The following is a 20,627-nucleotide window of genomic DNA, read 5'->3' as shown; positions in this document are numbered from 1 at the left end:
ACGCATTGACATTGAAAAACATGTAAACTTTATCCTTTTTTTGAGGAAATGCTTGGTGAATTTCGTCTTAGAAAACCAGAACAAATTCACCATTCATGAGAAAAGTTATGCGAAAAATGGACTGTAGAGATTTGGTAAAAGTTATGAAAATCTTTGCCATACTCAGACAAATGTAAATCCCATAACAAAGAAGGAATACTTTAGCTTAAAGCGCTTTCAAAAATAACAGACCCCATAATGTTATAGTCCATAGCTCTTCCGATTCTGTATATCCGATTCTACCCGATTTCAAGCTAACTGATATGTCGAAATGTTGGTAGACAAAGCCCAGATTGTAATGTTTTACAAATAACATCTTTGTATGAAAGATTCTGAAATTGTAACTCGTTTGACATGCAACCCTCACTATACCTGTGATTTATTCCTCGGTATAAGTGTGGGACAACAAGTGGAATGTCTCTTCCACTCGCATGGTGTATAAGGAGAAACAGGACTGATGTAGAAATACAATATTAAACATGTGCTCACAAATATATTAGAATGGTTTCAAGGTTGCTGACACATGGTGGACGAGGAGAAATATCTAAGTGTACAGCGACTCATAAAACCCGCGTCATGTCATCCACATGTTGTCATATTGTGCACGTGTCCGCCGGAGTCCGACAGACAGATCTGGGTGTTCAATAGCTTCTTAGCCCCACGCCCCGTCTCATTTACACGCTCATAAACTCTGTCTCTGTCCCTGGTGGACAAGTCTCCCCACCCCCAGTTTCCTAAGACTTGGGAGCCGATTATATTTCCTTACCCGTTCTGCCTTAACGCCCTTCTTTGACCACCTGAATGTGTTAACCAGCCGTAAGGAAACAGGAAAATCAGGAATGTAAGCACATGAGCTGAATGCCATTCACATTGTTTTTCAAAGGAGAAAACAAAAAAGAAAGGAATTTGAATTTAAATTACTACATGTATTTTTAGACAGTTCACAGCAGACTTTCTGATGATTTTTACTACACTTTTTTTATTTCAAGCAATTTGTTCTCCTCGAAAAATGTTCGCTTCACACGGGATATTTTATTCACACTGGATATTTTATTCAAAGCCGTTAGAGGAGCTCACAAGCGCAATTTTGTGATAAAGAATAAGGAAGGTACTGTGCCAGTGTACACCAACTTTATCAAACTTTTCTCTGTTCCGAAATTCAAATTTTTCCAAATAAGTAATAAAATCATTTGAAAAGAGAATTCTAAAAAAGTACTGCCATTTCTTTGTATAAATCATGTTTTCTCTCCAACTGTGTTGGTTTTGAGCTTTTTCTTCATCCCATTTGTTCATAGGAAGATACCTTAATGCTGTACACCCGGCCGTCGAAAACATTTACTTGGACCCGGTCGGATTGCATTTTTTGTTTCTAATAAAATGCTATTAACATTTTTTAAACTGAAGTTTTACCTGATTCTAGTTAAGCCATTGTACTAGGAGTGGATAAATTGCTAAGTTTAGGTATTTACTTGAACGATTGGAATGAAACCCTATAATTGAGGTAAACTCACAATCCCCAAGATTGTTTCGGTTATTGTAATATTATATACAGCTAACTCATATTTCCATTAATTATTTTCGGTTAATCAAATATTAGGTGTTATAAAAGGCCCCTCCTGAATGAGCTTAAGCTAATTTGTATATCATTTAGTCAATAATGATCTTTACATACAACCGAATGTGAAAGATCATAACACGTTGTTGCGTGACAAGCATTTCTGAAGCAAATATGAATGTTTCTTTATAAATGTTATAACAACCAATCTTTTTTCGACCCAGTGGCATGTTGGGATGCATTTTGATACACATATTCAACGTATCGAGAAGGTTCAGTATTAATGATCACCTTCACAACACATCGTAAGTCAGATTTTTCGTAGCTTTTCTGTAAATGACTATGTCATTGACAAGGGTATAGGGCAATAGATCGACGTGAAAAAAACATGACTTGAATAGCCTTGTATTGCACCCTGATGTGTCGTCGTTTTTGTAAACGAGATTAATAATCTTCACAACTATACACGTGGTGATTATAAAAACAGACACGGAACACTGGGTACGAAATTCAGGTACCAATTACCAGGTCCTGACAAACCTGGTCCCTTCTCCTGGGAATGCTTTTTTGCGATAGTTATGCTGAGTGAGAAAAAAGTGTAGTTATACAGAGCCGTGTCCAATGTGGCATGTGGCAGGTGACATTTGTAGTAAAGCTGGTGAGGCTTGTAGTGGGTTGGTAGAGGTAGGGGCAATTCTGCCGAACCGATGGCTCTAATCAACTGTTGGTGTTAACCTGTGCACTGGGAGGGGAGCAGATTTCCATCAGCCGTCCCTATCTGGGAAGGTTTTCTTGGAGGCAAGGATAACGGCACCTTTCCTGTCGCAATCTGGGGAATAATTTAAACAGTGAAGATGACGTTTGATTCTCCATTCTCCTACAGACTTTTTGCTTGACTCAGTACTAAGGGTTGTGCATGCGACTGCCCATGCTGAAGCCAGAAAGCCTCACAACCACCCCTTACCCCCACCCCTCCAGACCCCAGCACTTATACAGCCGGCCAGTCAGGGTGTTTCCGTACACCCTGTCAACTTATTCGTGTCAGGTGTAGAGACAGAACCTACATCCATTACTAACCCCGATCCACATGTGTACTATTCACCACTATTACCACCAGAATGTCGTCGGAGTGGATGACGGAGTTGTACACCTCTCTCTGGTAAATGTGCTCAAATGTTTAGTGTGTATAAGTATTTTTATCCACCTTCGCCAACAGATATGTGCGTATATAAAACGCTATATTTTCATCGTTAACTTATATCTTGTCATCGCACATTTCTGTCCATCGCAAATGTTTCTGGTATTTGCGCTTTCAGCGAGGGGTGAGGATAACCGTGGTAGCCGGTAAGTGGTTGTAAATGCGCGGAGAGCGTGGAATGGGCGCATCATGTAGAACATCTTGGCCTCATATGGTCGCAGAAATAATCGCAGAACGAGTGTTTATTTGGCTTTCTGAACCGAAGCAGATTCTTCTGACATGCAGGCATTTTAGAATAATTTGGAAATATTTTTTGGCATTTCTCAACTGATAAAAAGCGACAACAATCCAAAAACTGCACGGGTTCAACCGCCAGTCCATTATGATCCTAACAATGGCTTTGTCCTGAAACGGCCCTCTGTGTGGAACCAGTGAGGCGGATATTAGCTTGGAATGTACTGTCGGAATAAAGGAAAACATTCCAAGGTTATGTCGCTCTTTGTGCTGACCTATTTGTTCTTTTATGGGATTGCCATACCAAAAAGTTCGATGAAAACAGGGAGGAAAAAAATGATAAAGAATTTATATCAACGAGAACAAAATTATTTCGTTTCAACATTTATCCCATATATTTCAACACAGGAACTATCTTACCTTCTGACAACAAAGGTACAAATACATTTTCTGGAAACCAAAGTTCCGTCTGTTCTATTTTAAGTGAATGCTTAAATATGATATGAAGACATTACTTCACTCATTTTTATCTTTTTCAATACATTCACTTTCAATGGACATAACGCTGACCCGCTTAGAGAAGTCACAATATTGACTGAATTGAACTTGAATCCCCAACCTCTAAATATGGCAATTAAAATTGCTCCTTTAGAACATCATCACCGTTTGAAACATCTTGAGGTTGCCTAAGTGTTCTTCATGGTATTTATGTAATAAGACAATTAATAAGTTTAACAAAAAGGTTAGCTTTATTTGGTCTATATCCAAGATGTGTTTTCATTTAACTGTACTTCGGGATTCAAGCGCTGTTCGGGTGTAGTTGGGTGCGTTGTTAGGTGTAAATTAAAGTTGAGTTTTGCGCAGATGGCAGGAATCGACCGGAGAGCCATCCATGGGGAATCTATTAGTGAAGGGGAGAGAAGGCTGCCTTGTCTGACCATACAACACACCCACACCGTATCGATGTCCTCAACACAAGGGTGCTGTAAATTCGAAACAGTGCGATCGAAAACGCATGCGGATAACTGGTGCTAACGGAAAAAGGGGTGTTGTAAACACGAGAGGGCTGTGTCGTTGGAAGAGATCTGAGGAGGGAATAGAGGAAGTCGGAAAGAGGGTTGTCCCGGTGTGTGCCTTGTCCGCGATACACAGCCTCAAGTAAAACAAACAAGGTTAATTTATATAACATTGGTTTAGTTTGTAGTCTTCCGAGGGTCGATATCAAAGTGGGCCGGATGACCAAGGTGTTACAGAAGCCCACATGTTCTAATACAATGACGAGTATAGGACCCGATCTGTTACAAATCTGTCACCCTCCACTTGGTGACACGATAGATCCCGGTGACCGTTCACTTGTTCGATGAAGGATCGCTCACAAAGACTGAAATGGAATGTGTATACATGGTTACATTGCATGCCAACCACTTGTTGGCGCAGTCTGAGACTTAGAGCTTACTTGTAAATTCCACTCCGTTAAATACTTAAACAATTTTAATTCCTAGAGAAGATACAAGATGCTTTAGGATTTGTTACTGATAACTCGTTTAATCATTTAATGCTGCATATGCAGAAGTTATTCACGTTTCAGATGGGTTTTATATTATTTGTCATTTCACCAGTATACATGTGGAATATAAATATAAAGTTATAATTGTTTTCAATTTCAACAACGAGAATGGTTTATCATAACCCGTGAACTGTGTTGATGTTTCGAAATGGGCCTAATCTTGTACATAACTTGATATACAAATTAAACGCAAATGCAGCAAGCATCAATGCCTATAAAATATGTTCTTCATAAAATACTAATATTTTTCAAGAATGTAATGCTTTCGCTATAAGCCATTTGTCAATCGTCTTTTTTAACAATCGCCGTCAACAGTGAGCCTTCATTTGGTGTGTAAACTGTGTGAAATTCCACAAGACTTCCGCGACAAGATGATTATGGTTTAGATTTCACTGAGTGTACAAAGACCTTACAGATTAGCTTTGACAGTGGTAAACAGTATGGAAATGAAACTCTAGATAGTGATTTCATATATTCGTAAATATAATACCTCTATCTATAGCCATCAGACTATATATGTGTACATTGTTAGACACTATATCTGTGGATTTAAACATGATTCGTTCTGAATATCCCATTTGATTGCATAACTGAAATACATATAGACTTTACCAATATGAGTTCAATATTCGAAAGGCATTCGATTTCATTAAACAAAGGTATGATTTTTAATATTCCTTGGGTCTCCCCGGTCACCGAACGCTCTGTAGGCCTATGGAATGCAATAACTGATTCCAGATCATCAAGCAACGAACGACTTCATCAAGCAACGAAATACAAAATATATACAGAGAGGGTAAAACCAACGCAGTGACGAAAGAGTGAGAATTGGCTAATTGTTACACGTAAAAATTAACCGGTCAAATTCGGCCCGGAAATTTGTCCATTTGTAATTTGCATTTAAAAGTTATAGGATTATAACATAAACAATGTTGCAAGGTATATAACAAATTAACGAACAAATCGATTTTTTCTGGCAAATTACATGTGTATACTTTTTTCTTCATCATTTTACCATGATCTATATAAAAATATAAAAAATCTTGAATATTGAGTTGAAGGCAAGGGAGAAAAGCGAAAAGATAAGAGTGAAAAGAGATCATTTCCCTGGAAAGTTGATTTATTTGGATTATCGGCAACTTATATATTTATTGGCATATATAGTATACACGGTTTTAATACTGATTTCATTCCTTCGCACAGAACATTCTTCGCATCTTTCTTATATCATTGAAAACCGTTCATTCCTTCTCTTTACATGATTCTGTCCTATAATTTTGTACTTTATATAATTTCTTAGTTCTATGGGGGATTGTGTTCAACGTCGTTTTGGAATTAATGACTCGGAACTTCCGTTTCGACTGACGGCTGGTATACGAATGTTTGGTTTGACACATAGATTAACTCAGAACATGGTTTATAAATTTATATATTACAAAACAGTTTAATCTACATTTTCCTCAGAAATGTATTAGAAGGGCAGTATTTGAAATATTTATGTATTCACGGAAGGTTGATTTTCACGTGGGAATCGACAGAAATAGGGAAGAGTGTAAAAAATACCAGTGAACGGCTGGAAACGTTTAAATGTGGCAAGTCGCATTGTGAATATCTTCCTCATGTGGACGAATCGTGAAGGAGTTAAGGATGAAAGGTGTGTTATGTCAAACATCTTTGCATAGGGGTCATACTGTTTGCCATCAAGACACGCTTGCGTGCGAATTTCATGCACAAACTTGAGTCCCATTACTAGTAATATATTGATCAATTTTGTTCACAGATTAACTCGACCTGGAAGTCTGGTATGTATTGCCTATAAAGTGATTATATCCTGATAATGGTGGTCATTTGACTGCTTCTGTTACAATAGGAAGTAATCACAGACTAAAAATATAGATCTACAGGCTAAACATTACACGGATGTGAAAGCAGTACTCTTTTCGCTGTATATACTATTTTAATGGTTAGCAAACTGACAGACAGCTTGTACGCATTTAATCTGTAACAAAGAAACAAATCCATCCCAAATTTGAAAAATTCTAAGAAAAGAAAAACTACGAAATGAGATTCCTGTTCATCCCTCACCATTTTCATATAACAAAGTATCAGATAAGCACTTGTTTGATACGTCACTATAACTGACATATAGGTTAATGCGTTTATGCTGGATGACTCGACTTTCTGTATATCTGACATATAGTCTTGCATGAAAACGATTGATCAGCGCATGAGATGTGGCATGCAAAATGACTGGGCCGTGCTTTTGTCTGCTGGCCTTATGGTTACACATCAAGTAACACAAGAGTTTACCATGCATGTTGACAGTGGTTTAGCAAATAGTTATGTTGCAGTATATAGCAGTAAAGTGATCATCTTGCAATACAGTGGTGGAGGGAATGAATATACTGACGGATATAACGTCCCTATATATTTATAGTTTTCATTCCAGTATACACGCAAGGTTATGGCCACAGGATTGTTGTGAGTTGTCATCTGGATAAGAATTTTCCTACATTTTTACACTGGAACCTTCACCTGGTATAATACCATGCACATCTTAGTTACGTGTGTGACAATTTCTATTGACGTCTCAAGTTATAACGCCATGTTTCACTGGTTACGTGTGTCATTTGTCAGTTATTACACTGTCACCGCTATCTGCTTCTCCTGCAAGTCTTTTGTTTTATTAACTCCATGTTTCTTAAATTTTACACCGAGTACAGCTTTGTTGTATTAAAATTTGGACAGAGTGTCCAGTATATCTATGGCGCTCTGCATCTTATGGCCTATAATATTGTTTAATTTCTCTTAACGCAAGGCCTATATATAAGAGAGATATTTATTCATCGTGCTGAATAAAATTGCACATAAATTTTAGGAGAACTATTAACTTGGGAAAACAATGATACGTTAATACGTTATCGCCCCCGCTGTGGAAAATCAGTCTCTTTTCGGACAGAAACGGGAATGGCCCAAACCTCTGTTGGCATTATATGCCCTGTGGCATTATATAAATGAAAGTATAAAGGTATATAATGAAGTTATTGCGCATTTTTATTACATTAAAGTACAAATCGATAAGTTATTTTCATTTAAAAATTTTGATTTAAAAACTGATGAACAAATAATATATATTACTTTTATCTGTAAAAAGAGGCAGTTATTTGACATGAGGAAGATGACATGAGGAAGATGACATGAGTATAACCCTTCAAAAGTGTATCACATGGTTAAGCCCATGCAGCTCTTTAATTCATATTAATTTCACACAAATACTGCAGTATGCATAGACTGCCTTCGATAGTTTCCAAACGATATACATTATCGTAGCACACTGAAATGTTAAAAGAGTTTTCTGTGCTTAAAATAAAACATAAGCATAAAACAAAAAGCTATAGAAAAATTGACTCCGTGTAGCACTGGTAAGCCTATGTCGCGAAGGGAAGTTGCAAGTCAATAATCGGAACACTCATTTCCAAAACACCATTTCCTAAAGCACTATGTGAGAAATAATATATAAATAAAGCAAACAAAGTTGGTAGTATGTATATACGAGAGAAGGAGCTAACCACCAGTTTTAAGCCAGGGTGCTAAATAGAAATCGATCTGTTGCTACTGTTTAAGCAAAAATTATATTTTTATTTATCTATTTATCTGATTGGTATTTTACGTCGTACTCAAGAATATTTCCCTTATGATGGGAGGAGATCGGGCAAATGAACAGTTATAGAATAAATGCCGAACTGCATCGCGTAAATTGAGAAGAGAGGGAATTTTCACGAGTTACGTGTGACCATTTGCCAACTATCACATTGTCATTGTCGGTGCTCGGGTCTTACAATAATTTACAAGTATACAGTTCACAATTTTGATATTCTAAATTATTCTTGGACAGCAATATGCCGAAGGTCCTGCAAATGTCGTATATACATATCTCGCCATGAAGCATTGATCAGATGCTGTACGTCTTTAGTTATACTTTGTAGCGGTTTCAGTGAACCTCACAAGTTATTACCATAAAACTGGTTGGTCAAGGTTATATCAAACGTCTTCACTCTAAGTTTCTTAAATTTTACAAAGAGTATAATTCTCTTGTAAGAGTGCCCAGCAGCTGAATCTCTGCTTCATGACTGTGTCTAAGTCCACTAAACCCGGGGCTATATATTCATGGTGTTAAAGTGACTCATCACGTGGGGATATATGAACAGTTGTAGACAAAGCGCAAATGAGATACATGTTTGAATTATCGACAACTTATACACTGCGGCATGGTAAACGATTTGAATAGTGCATGATTTCATTCATTCGCCTAAAATTGCAGGGTTTTTTGTTCAGCATCACTGGAAACTGCGCACTGCTTCCGTTGACATGATCCCGTCCTAATTACGTATTTTATATTCTCTCTTAGTTCTTCGGTGGTTGTGTTAAACGTCTTTTGGAAATTGGTCTTGCGATTACTGACCTGGAGCGTCCATTTGGGTTGATGGCTGGTATATGAATGTCTGTTAGACACATAGATTACTCTGGATCTTTGTTGATACCTTTTGTATTCAGTGATACATATGCATGACATGACACTTTAAAACTGGTTGTCCATGGATCGCTGTTTTGCATGTCGAATACAAATATAGATATCTCATCAGTTACGCAACTATTCCAGAATAATGTAATAAACATAGATGCTTATACATCCCTTATGACCCCATTTAAGTGGAATTATAGATTATATTATCACAGTCAAAATAAACCCCTGACTGAGGTAAATTTGACAAGAGGCCGTATTTCACCAGTTATGTACGTGGGACAATTTGCCAACTATCACACTGGTATTACATTTTACACAGAATCCAACAAATCCTCAATACGTTTATGTCATATGTATACAATTTACCATCCACATAGGGACAATTTATAATTTCAAAATTGAAGTTATCCCTTCTGTCATAAGGACAGTGTAAGAGAAGGACTTTTAGAAATTCCACTATTTCAATGATCAATGAAATACCCCATGAATGGTAACCTTTATTATAAATGTTAGGACTAAAACAAAACATTGTAGCTTTGGACGTTAATGCAAATGTGACTTGTTCTGGACTTGTTTGCGAGAATTAAGGATGAAATTATATCTTGGTCAATGATATCTTGGGGCGGAATCGCAGTATAGAGAATAGAGAAATCCAAAGTGGAAAACGTCTAACGGTATCTGCTTTTGGGCATCCAGTTCTTCCATGAGACAGTTTGGGTTGTTATGGATTCTCGGGCTTGTTGACATGCATCTGATTTTTTTACTGATACAAATAACAGTATTTAAATGACCTTAACTGGCTCTCCTTCTCATAAAACTCTCGTCAACAGGGTTGACAAAAGTTTGATTTGTACACCTTCCTGTGCCCGTAATAAACCTGGCTATATATGGGGACTTTTGCAATTTAAGAATCCAGTAAAGTTGTGGTATACAAGTATGACTCATCTCACTCTGACGATCAAGAAAAATGGTTCGTCTTATACTTGAGCCGACTTAATGCATGCTTCTCAAAAAGTCCGTAATAAATTTGTAATGAATCAAGTCTTGGGAGTCAAGTTTCCGGGAATGTGCATGAATTGTACTTTCCCAGGTAAACTGAAAGCGGAACCTGACACCTTGTTTCTTCCAAACAGCCAAGTATACAGGCCGACACGTCTCTGTTAGCACTATAACAGGTTCTCTTTAGTCAAGTTTCTGTTGGCTTCTTCCTCAGTGGTTATTGTGTGTTCCCTTGTGGCACAGGATCAGTAAGACCTGATCCGGATTGTAGTCAGCAAAGAGCATCTATCCCAGGCCATGAGGGACTAATTAGAGCCTAGGACAAAACGACGAGCGAGTAGAAGAGCCAGAGGCTATTACAGCCAGTCTGGTGGTCCGCACGTCTCAAACGGCGCTTGATAAATTTTCCAACGTTTGATCTACAAATGTCACGTATCACCCTGTGTTTGGACAACAAATTGTACCGGCGCTCGGATCCCAAAGCTTCTGCGATAGCACGGCACGCCTGATGGGGATCTAGAAGTCGGTCCTGGGGAGTCGAGGAGGCTGACCACCCCCCGGATAATCACAGCCACCAGGTATCCTCACCCTTACCGTACCCTCTTACAAGCGACTGTTTAGATGGCTAGATAGCGGGCTAATTGGCGCGTAAGTTTTGGGCGTATGACCCGAGAAGGCAGCGGCGGGCAGCAGTTGAGAGGCTACCTGCCTTCAAGCTGATAACAATAGCCTTGTTTTCTGTCTGCGCCTCTTAAGAAAATATCAGTGTGGAGTGAAACAATCCCAACATAGCTTAAACTGGTTTTATCTCATTAAGAGGAATTCTATGAGGCTAGGGCCACCCAAAATCATCACCAAAGGCATAGCCTAACCTTCCACGACAAAAGGGCTAAGAGTAAATGGAAACCAAGCTATATAATGAGGGTAGGTTAAAGCACTGAATATATACGTGTGTTTTATTTTCTATATGCCTGGTAATATACATAGAAGAGGAGAGGAGGTTACTTTTATGAACAATACAAATTAAAATATTGCATTCCATCAACAAGTTCTTCATACACATTGGATCACATTTGTACATGTACATATATTTGTATATATATATATATATATATATATATATATATATATATATATATATATATATATATTTGGTGAATTTTTTAGAACAATTTTAAAACAATGCAAATAAATTTTAGAAAGATGTCAAACCTATTTTGATAACTGCTTTCATCCAGGTTTTGTTATGCCATTTGAAGAGAAAGCAATTAATTTCAGATCACTTCACATCACTCTCAGCAGCACACATATATTCAGTATTTTCTATTTTGTTTTTCCTTATACATATTATTTCGTTTTTCTAGTCCTTGTTGAATACCGCATTGTTATACGTATCATCTGTTATAGATATGTTGTCCCTGTAACTTGACGTGTGTGTCTGTAGACTGAGATTGATCTACAGGTAAGCAAATAAAAAATGATGGGGGGGGGGGGGGGGTTAACACCAGTATAGCTAATATCTATAATCCACACAATGGTTAAATTGCTTGTTTTTTCCATATTATTTCAAGTTACCGATCGCGTATTAATGTACAGGCATTGTACAAATTCGAAGAAATGTATATGTTTTTCTATTCTGTCCGCCCGTTGATGAACACAATATTAGTGCACGCTTAGATTATAAATTACCGCGTGTATTTTCCAAATGTTCAGCCGATGCAAGTTACGGGAAAATGTATGTGTAGTTTAAGATATAAAGTCGTTGATATATCGCCAACTTCATACATATTCATTTTGACTGGTGAACAGCATGAGATTCAAAAGATGGGAATTTTTTCTCTCACTCAAAACATAAAGTTTAATCTACTGAAAATCTTCGCCAACAACCACACCTTTGTATTCATTTATTGCCCAACGGAAATAGTAAACAAATAGTATAATGAAGATATACTTGGCAACACAGAGGAAACGTGTACAAAGAATAACCAGAATGGCGGTTTTCAGTGTATGGGGCAACATCGTGCATATACCCCGTATAGTACATGTACATGCATAAAATATAATGCAACCGGTTAAACGGAATATTTCGTTGTTTTCCGGAATACTAAAGTTGAAATTATTCGACTTTCAGCTAAGTACACATACATTAGCTTGCAATTGCTTAAGCTAAATGTTTGGTAAATATGTCGAAAGTTATACTCAAATTTAGAGTAATATTCTAAAATATTGTTCGGTAACATCCTAAAACAAAATTACTCCCATTCTCAGAAATTAGAGTATGACAAGACTTTTAACATTAATGTAGAAACACTGCATTAAGGACTGGAAGGTATAATACAGCAACATGGCTCTATTCACTATGACATGTAATGTGGAGAGATTAAGGGTAAAAAATTGCCCTGGAAAACTGCGTGGACAGCCTGAAGAGAGTGTAAAGACGGAGGATTTCAACAGTCAAAATATGGCCTACCTCTCTAACACCAGATCTCCAAACTATTTAGACCAGAGAACCCACGTGCACGGAAAGACCATGTGGGCTGAAGATAAACGGTTTTTACTTAACAGTGTAAATATTAACACGGCCGGCTTACGCCGCACCGGGCACATGTTAAGCCCTTCCCACACCTGCTAACTCACCAACACTTTGAAGGTAGCTAGAGTCAGATTTTAAGCCCTTTTTAATTTATCATATAGTAGTTAATAGATAAGAAAACATCTTTAGTTAATGGATAATTTTAAAAGATTTGACGTTGGAAGATGGTCAATAGAGTAAACTGCTTTGACAATAATACCCTACATCTCTCTCTCTCTCTCTCTCTGCGCATACACCAAGAACCCAGCAAAGTAAGTAGTAAAAACATCCAGAAATAGTAATATATGCACTTTGCTGGCTTTTTGATTTAGTTTAGTGGGCGTGGCTCATTCAGTTGTAAGGTGCACGAATCCCGCTGACACACAAGATGACGGTTCAGTTCCTGCCGATGGACAGTACATTTCTAGATTTTCCTACACCAATTGTTCCAGGGATCTTGGTGGTCGATGGTGCTCTTAGGACCATTTTGCAGTCAAGCATACCTAGTCATTCGCTGAAAACCACTGGTCCTCCACCGAACATACGCCTCACTGAAACGCCATGTCAAATACTCCTGACTTGAATCTGGGAAAGTCTTGGTTTATTGCGAGCCGTGTAACAAACAGCGTCAAAATTGCCGTTGCTGATCCTGACCCGACTATCGATTAAACTCGGGGTCTCAGACTAAAAGGCAGGTGCTCTAACCAGTTGACCACTGCCATGCCGTCCAGTTTCAAAAATGCCATAAACGTTTTTATTTTGTGGTGCACATATTTTATCAGAACTTCAAATCAGATGGGGCCTCCATGGCTCAGTTGGTTAGCGCGCTAGCGCTGCGTAATGACCCACGAGTCTATCGCCAATGCGGTCGCCGCGAGTTCAAGTCCAGCCCATGCTGGCTTCCTCTCCGGCCGTATGTGGGAAGGTTTGCCAGCAACCTGCGGATGGTTGTGGGTTTCCCCCGGGCACTGCCCGGTTTCCTCCCACCATAATGCTGTCCGCCGTCGTATAAGTGAAATTTTCTTGAGTACGTCGTAAAACACCAATCAAATAAATAAATAAATAAATCAAATCAGGTATAGTGAAATTTACTTTGGCAAGCCATTCGGCAAAAACAACATAAGACATCTGAATTTCAACAGCAGCTACAATTTTAATAAAGTAAATCTTCTGGAAGTGTTTGAAATAACAAAATCTAGTCTACATCTAGAGCCTCTGTAAACTATAAAGAGTAATTAGAGATATCTTTACAAGGTTCCAGCCCCTTTAAATAACATTTTTTGTTTGAAACATATATATATATGGGTTGTAATACTAAATATGAACAGTTGAAGCCAACAACCCATGATCACCCTGCTGGCTCAATGCTCACAGGTTTATCCCTACAGTGTGTGCTGAACCAAGTCATGTAAATGCAGATTATTATTACATTCAATAATCATACTGTTTAACTTTTCTCCCAAAATCTCCCTTGTCAATATCAGTGACTTTTAGCCGAATAATGTCACCCTGCATTTACCCATGTTAAATGTTCTTTTCTTGATGCCTCCCACTTGATAAGTCCCCTCTGTGTGAAGTAATACAGTCTGGATAGTGTAGTGAAATCATCAGTAACACTGCCACTGTATGATATCAACTGTCTCAACATGTATGAAACTTGAACCATCATTTATACCACTTTCATCAAACCTTCTTCCCATAATGCAATCAACTGACACAAAATTAAGGACTCTGTCTGCAACAAAATCTCCTGTGCATTTTTTGTAGCATCAAAGCTTGGAAGAACTGAAAAGCTTCAAATTAATCCTTTTGAAATAAATGCTCGGCACCAGGCTTCACCCGAAAAGAAAACCTTAACCTCTAGGGAAAAATGCTTTGATGTTATCTTACATAATGTTAATTTGAACTTCACAAGAAATGAATTTAAGCATACATAATACCTTCCTTTATATATCAGAGGTAAAATTACAAAACTGAAAATCATCCATGGTCAAGCAACAAGCACAGCATACATGCACTGTCCATCTAATCAAAAATTTCATTTTTTCTCTGGAAATTACAAGTCATAGATTATAGAATACAAAAACATTTAGCACTACATGTACATTTATATACACAACAGAAAATCATTGATCAGTCACTGAATTGACAATTTCAGCAAATAAAACATTTGTTGGAGTTGACAAAAGCACTACTCAATATGAGCAAAACTGCAAATGAGGAAGTGCCACCAAGCACCTTTGACTAGAAAATAAAAACTAAGCACTGTTAAATTAATTGCTACTACAACTATTACACTTGAAATGAGACAAGGTTGTGAAAACAAAAGCAAAACCGAAAAACATGGACTATGTATAAAATGTTTCCCGCTCGACCCAACAAAAAATGGGCATAGCAAGAACGTCTTAGGTTTTGGGTTAAAACTATGTTTTGCTTCATTATCCAAAATCCAAAATAAATATTATTATTATTATTTTCCCCGTAAATATTTTTGTTCCAATCTGGGCAGAAAATTGATCGTTACACTTCACTCAATACAGAAGTGTTAATAATCCTCTTAATGATCATTCCTGTGTATCCCTATAATAATGCAATGAAAAGAGGAAACAGACTAAATAAAGATCTGTGTTCACTATGTAATACTTACATACTCAGTATGATACAAGTCACTTAGTCAGTTGAAGAAAAGTAACCAATTAGGATTAGCAAGCTATCTCCTTTGTTCCAGCAAAGGCTTATAGCATGTGAACCAGTATTAATACTAATTTTCAAACAGCACTACCACACACTACTTACACAGATCAAAAATCAAATTGACAAAGAATTTATTTATTCATTTATTAGTCTGATTGCAGTCTACGTTGTACTCAAGAATATTTCACTTATACAATAGTGGCCAGCATAATGATGGGAGGAAACCCATGATCTTCCACAGGTGACAGAAGAATGAAGAACTTAAAAAAAAAAAAACATTTTCCCCTGTGATAACAAATTATTACGCAGACAGAATACGAAGACAGAATAAACAGACAACTGCCATTACAAGATAGGACATAAACCTGGTGTAGAACTAGCCCAAGATATATTGTAACGTCTAATTAGTACCAGTTGAATTCATAGCAAGGGCGATAACTTTACAAAGCTAACAAGTTTAAAATTTGGAAGAGTTTCTTCCCTTGATAAAAAAAAAAAATCTTTAAGTGTTACATTTATATCATGCCTTTCTTTTCTACACCAGTGCTCACTCCTCTGTGATGCAGTGTTAGTGCGCATCCCGATCCAGAATAGATTATTTGTCTTTTATAGCTGCCAGCTTTAGTCTGTCATAAAGTAAACTGTTTCATGTTACACTCACACAACTTTTCACTCCCTAGAGACAGACCCCGATTCTGAGGTTCAGCCATAAGACTGTAACTAATATCTCAAACACTCCAGAAAACATCCAGAAACTTCACAGAAATTTTCTGCTAAATACCGTCTGAATGATTCAATATTATATCTTGCAGAAATTCCTCTGGGTTTCAATATTTTTGGCTTTCCTTTTCTGAAATTCAACTGCTCACAGGCCAGAAAAATTTTACCATTTGTACAGTATCAAACGAAGCTACTTCAGAGAAACGTGAAAAGATTGCATTATGTACAGGTTAGTGTGAGAGAATACCAGCACAGCTGCTACAAGATTGCATTCATTTCGGCAGGTGAAACATCTGTCTACATAGGTAAGTTTGCATTTTGTGAGGAAGAGGTAACTTGTGGACAAACTTGACGAAGTTTCCCCGCTGCGAGAGACGCTGTTGGATGACCTTACGACACAGGTTAGACAGGGAATGAGGCGAGGTCATGTTGCACGTGTACCAGCTGAAGAAGTTCTCGTCGTCTGCCAGCAGCTCGGCCGGGATCCCAGGCCCCTTCCACTTCAGCCAGTCCACTAGGTTCAGCATGTCACAGCCAGCACTGTACAGAATCTTTATACAAGGGACCTGGTACTTGAGGTCTTCGTTATATAAACCGGTACTAAGAGAACTAACACATACATACAGCGGAGTCCGCCCTGAGTAGTCTATCATGTTTACATCGCTGTTCACGTTCAACAGAACACGGATCATATCCTTCAGCTTCCAGTGGGCTGCAACATGGATAGGGGCCTGCCCTGCCTTGTCACACCTGTCAACATAGCCATCAAACAAACAAACAAACATAAGGTACATCTGAGCCATTGCCATCTTAACATATCAGTCTTTAGAAATTGGCAAGAGCGAAAGTGTTAGCAAAGGTACATAACTCATGTTGATACAGAATCCAGTTACCTCCCTTTTGGCAGGAACACATTATTTTCTCGTCTGTCGGATTATCTGTATGAAGAAGCACCTTTATGTCTGATAACAAAAAAATGCAACATGAAATCCGCAAACCTCTCCTGTGTAAAAGAGTAAGGAAAGAAAAACAATTATAGACTGTGATTTGCATCACTAGTGGATTTTTTTGTTGTTGCTGTGAAGAGGCAAACTGTGCATTTACCCATTGACTGAGGCTCCAGCAGCCAGAAGTCTGTCTACCGCTGCATAGCTGGAGTGTACTATAGCATTCTGTACACAGATATACAACGGAGTCTGTAGATCTTTGTCAGGTTTGTTGATATCGGCGCCTGAAAATGTCAAGAACATTATTATATTGCATCATAAATACAAAAACATGACATTATACATTTCAAATATTTATGTGATACATAGTTTTTGTTTTAGTTACAATGAAAGAAAAGGTGTTCTTTCTTTATACTACAATATCTGCCTCAGAACTGCCAGCTTGAAAAGTGTACTGTGGTGCTAGTAGCTTTCACATATTATTCTGACACACTGTAAGCTGGTCATGTTCAGTGTCAGTTATTAACCATGGACATGGATGACAATGCCAAGGTAGTTATGTCTATTTTTGATACTGTTCTGTTATCTAAGGTGTAGTGGAAATTTCCAAACTTACCCTCCCTCACTAAAATGTCCACCAGTACTGGCCTACCATGGTATGCAGCCTTGTACAGAGGTGTGCAGCCATTTCTGTCAGTTCGATTAATTTCAGCACCAGCCTTGAGAAGAATCTACAAAAACAGAACCAAGATGTTCGATAAAAATAAGTTTAAAAGATAAAAATTACACCATCTCTAGCAACAGATGCTAGAAGATGCATCTTGACATAGTTATTGGTGCCTGTAAATTTGTGCATCGTTATACATGAAACCATTTGGAAAATAAATGTTATGACATATTATGTATCAATCCCTGCTGACATCACAGAGCTAATGACACATCATGGGCTGAGCCAGAAAATGAAGACCAAGTTAAGTTAAATTGTAGGAGTTCAATCCCTCATTTTCCTACCATTGTGATCTCCACATGATTCAGAGACACGGCTGCCAGCAGAGGTGTTGTGCTGTCCTTCACACTAGGAACTGCAGGGTTGCTCCACGGGTAATTTATGTCCACTCCCTGAGCTAGGATTGCCCTCAAGCTGTCTCTGTCATTAGCCATGACTGCCAAGTGAAGCTCCCTCTCTCGGGCAGGCATGCCTAAAGAAACTGTTTCCCCTCGTCCCGACTTGGAGTTACCCATACTGCACAGGTGGGGAAACCACATTCAAGCAGCTACAAAAATCGCAAAATAAAAAATTCCTATACGGTGAAGACCACATATTCTGACAATGGAAATTTGAATACTGTACCTCTCATTTGACATCATGATTAATTCCTCAGCCTTTAAGCATATGAAAGAGCAACTTTCAGTGCAATTTATGACAAAACTACACTGCTTGGATTGGCCAGTTTCAGGCCTTCACAAAAAGTATAATTCTATCAGGCAACACAGAATAATGCCTTCGTAACATGCTCGAATAAACACATTGCAAACATGCGAAAAGGCTGAAGAATTACAGATCTATTTCATACATGTATATGAAGATAAATTCTTGGATGTTCTTATAACTGTTCTTGGCTTTGTGAAGACTGATCACATATCAAGCCAACCAACATTTTAACTTTCAATGAACAATGATTTTGTATCATCTTGCTTTCACAAAAGTTTGATGAAATAGGACAGTGAGGCCCTCTATATCTGTTTGATGGTGTGAAGCTAAGAAATCACATTCCCTAAATTTCATCAGATGAAAGCTTTTAATACTTAAATTTCACTGTACATGCAATGTACATGTACATGTAATGTACATGTAATGACAATGCCTGGTTTTATCTGACATGTCACTCTGGCAAACCATGATTACACCTCAATAACATTTGTTTAAATTCTTAATTTTTATCAATCTGGCCCATGTCGACTGCCCCTACAGTTGTAATAATTTTAATGACTTATGAAACTGCCAGTTCCACTGGAGACTAACCTGAACGCACTGATTACACACAGAACAGCCCTGGATGACTATGTTCTCTATTTTACATTTGAATTTTTTATCAGTCTCGTGCTCTAGGACCCTGAGCTCTGTACAGGAGTAACTGGACAGGCCAGAGAGGTTATAGTCCATGTACCCTATTTCTTCCACTTTGTGGGGCACCTGGTCTGCTAATTTTAGCCAATATATATGTAATTTTAGCATGAATATTGAGTTTCTTTTTTTTTTTGTGACGTGGTTAGGCCACCTAATGAACAACATACTCATACCTTTACTTTTCCAAAAGGCTGGTAAAGAAATGTAATATTCTTAAGGCAGCAAGTTTATTAATTCCATTGGTGAGGATAGCAAATGAAGAGGACAGTATTCAGAAAGGCCACCTTCATTACAACACGTGCTTCACAGAATGTACTGACTGGATTTTTTATTTCAATGACTAAATGTCGAGGCAGATAAATATCAGAAATTGTTGAAAATAAACCTCGACGTTTAGTTCAATTGAACTAGATGGACTAGGGAGGTTAGTAATGTACTTAGTATCCTAGAAAGATGAATGGCAGCAAGCTAAGACTATGTGAGTGTCATTTAAAGTATATATTTAACAAAAAAGCGAACAAAGTCATCCAGGGCTTAAGACACAGAAGCTTTACACAGAGAAGTTGCGTACGGTATCGTCATCGTTTCTATCAGCTGTCAATGACTGATCGAGATGTGAAACTGCCGAACCCACGGATACGGCGTTCTCATAACGCACATATACTAGATAATTAATATCATGTGACCGCTCTACTGTTCAAATTAGCTGTAATATAACATATCTGTTGGAACGTGAGAGGTGTGATGGGAGAGGAGGGGGGGATGTTGACAGATGTTGTTGTTGTGATCAGTGATATAGTCAAATGAAGAACATATTGTGACGAGAAAAAACACTAACCCGGTTCAGTACAGCGTTGTTGTAGAATATAAAGTCACAAATATCAGTTTCTTCACATTGCAGACGCTGTACGAATCAGCAAAATTGGACCAACATAACAGGAAAATGGTGAATTTCGCTGATTTTCGCCTCGTAATTCACGTATCCGCCATCTTGGAATTTGTAGCCCGGATTAAGGGAGTAATCATTAATTTGCAAAACATACACAACTGCAATACTTGCTAACGGCATCTACGAAGCGAATAACTGTAGTCGTATTTGAGACGGAACTAGTAGCTTATTTCATTTTTTGTTAACTAATCAACTTATATAGGTCTAAAATGCACAGGCCTAATAGAAAATATCATTGCCTTGATTTTGGCATATTATAACAGATATAACATGACGTCCGATATAAAAAGTTCACCATACTATATGGCATATATCAGAGGCATTTTTTTTTGTTTAATTCCTTACCAGTAAGCCATTAAACTTTTGCAGGTAAAAGTTACCATGACAACGAGTAACTAAGCTTGTAGACATGGAAGAAAATTGTGTAATCACAAGGTTTTGAAGCCCAGCTCTACAAGACCAGACCTAGGCCTATATAGGAAATTACATGTAGGCCTAGG

General features: G+C 37.9%; 1 protein-coding gene across 1 annotated transcript; it reads right to left on the bottom strand.

The window, feature by feature from the left end:
• Nucleotides 1-13,806: 13,806 nt before the first annotated feature.
• LOC135467669 (serine/threonine-protein phosphatase 6 regulatory ankyrin repeat subunit A-like) lies at nt 13,807-20,174 on the bottom strand. Its single transcript, XM_064745466.1, has 5 exons — nt 20,017-20,174; nt 18,062-18,324; nt 17,667-17,781; nt 17,208-17,334; nt 13,807-16,853 (listed from the first exon to the last, which is right to left on the bottom strand). Exons 2-5 carry the CDS (start codon nt 18,314-18,316, stop codon nt 16,376-16,378), a joined length of 975 nt encoding a protein of 324 aa, XP_064601536.1. The 5' UTR covers nt 18,317-18,324; nt 20,017-20,174; the 3' UTR covers nt 13,807-16,375.
• Between the last annotated feature and the right edge of the window lie 453 nt (nt 20,175-20,627).

This window comes from Liolophura sinensis, chromosome 6 (assembly GCF_032854445.1).
Source record: "Liolophura sinensis isolate JHLJ2023 chromosome 6, CUHK_Ljap_v2, whole genome shotgun sequence".
NCBI classification, from domain to species: Eukaryota; Metazoa; Mollusca; class Polyplacophora; order Chitonida; family Chitonidae; genus Liolophura; species Liolophura sinensis.
This window is presented reverse-complemented; position numbering and strand designations above follow the sequence as displayed.

Bases quoted from the DNA above. Each gene is read 5' to 3' on its own strand.
- LOC135467669 (XM_064745466.1), bottom strand. From the start codon at position 18,316: ATGTGGTTTCCCCACCTGTGCAGTATGGGTAACTCCAAGTCGGGACGA. The intron at 17,782-18,061 runs GTAGGAAAATGA...CTGTTTTTGTAG, and splicing joins ATCATGTGGAGATCACAATG to ATTCTTCTCAAGGCTGGTGC. The intron at 16,854-17,207 runs GTAAATGCACAG...CTATGTTGACAG, and splicing joins GCTGGAGCCTCAGTCAATGG to GTGTGACAAGGCAGGGCAGG.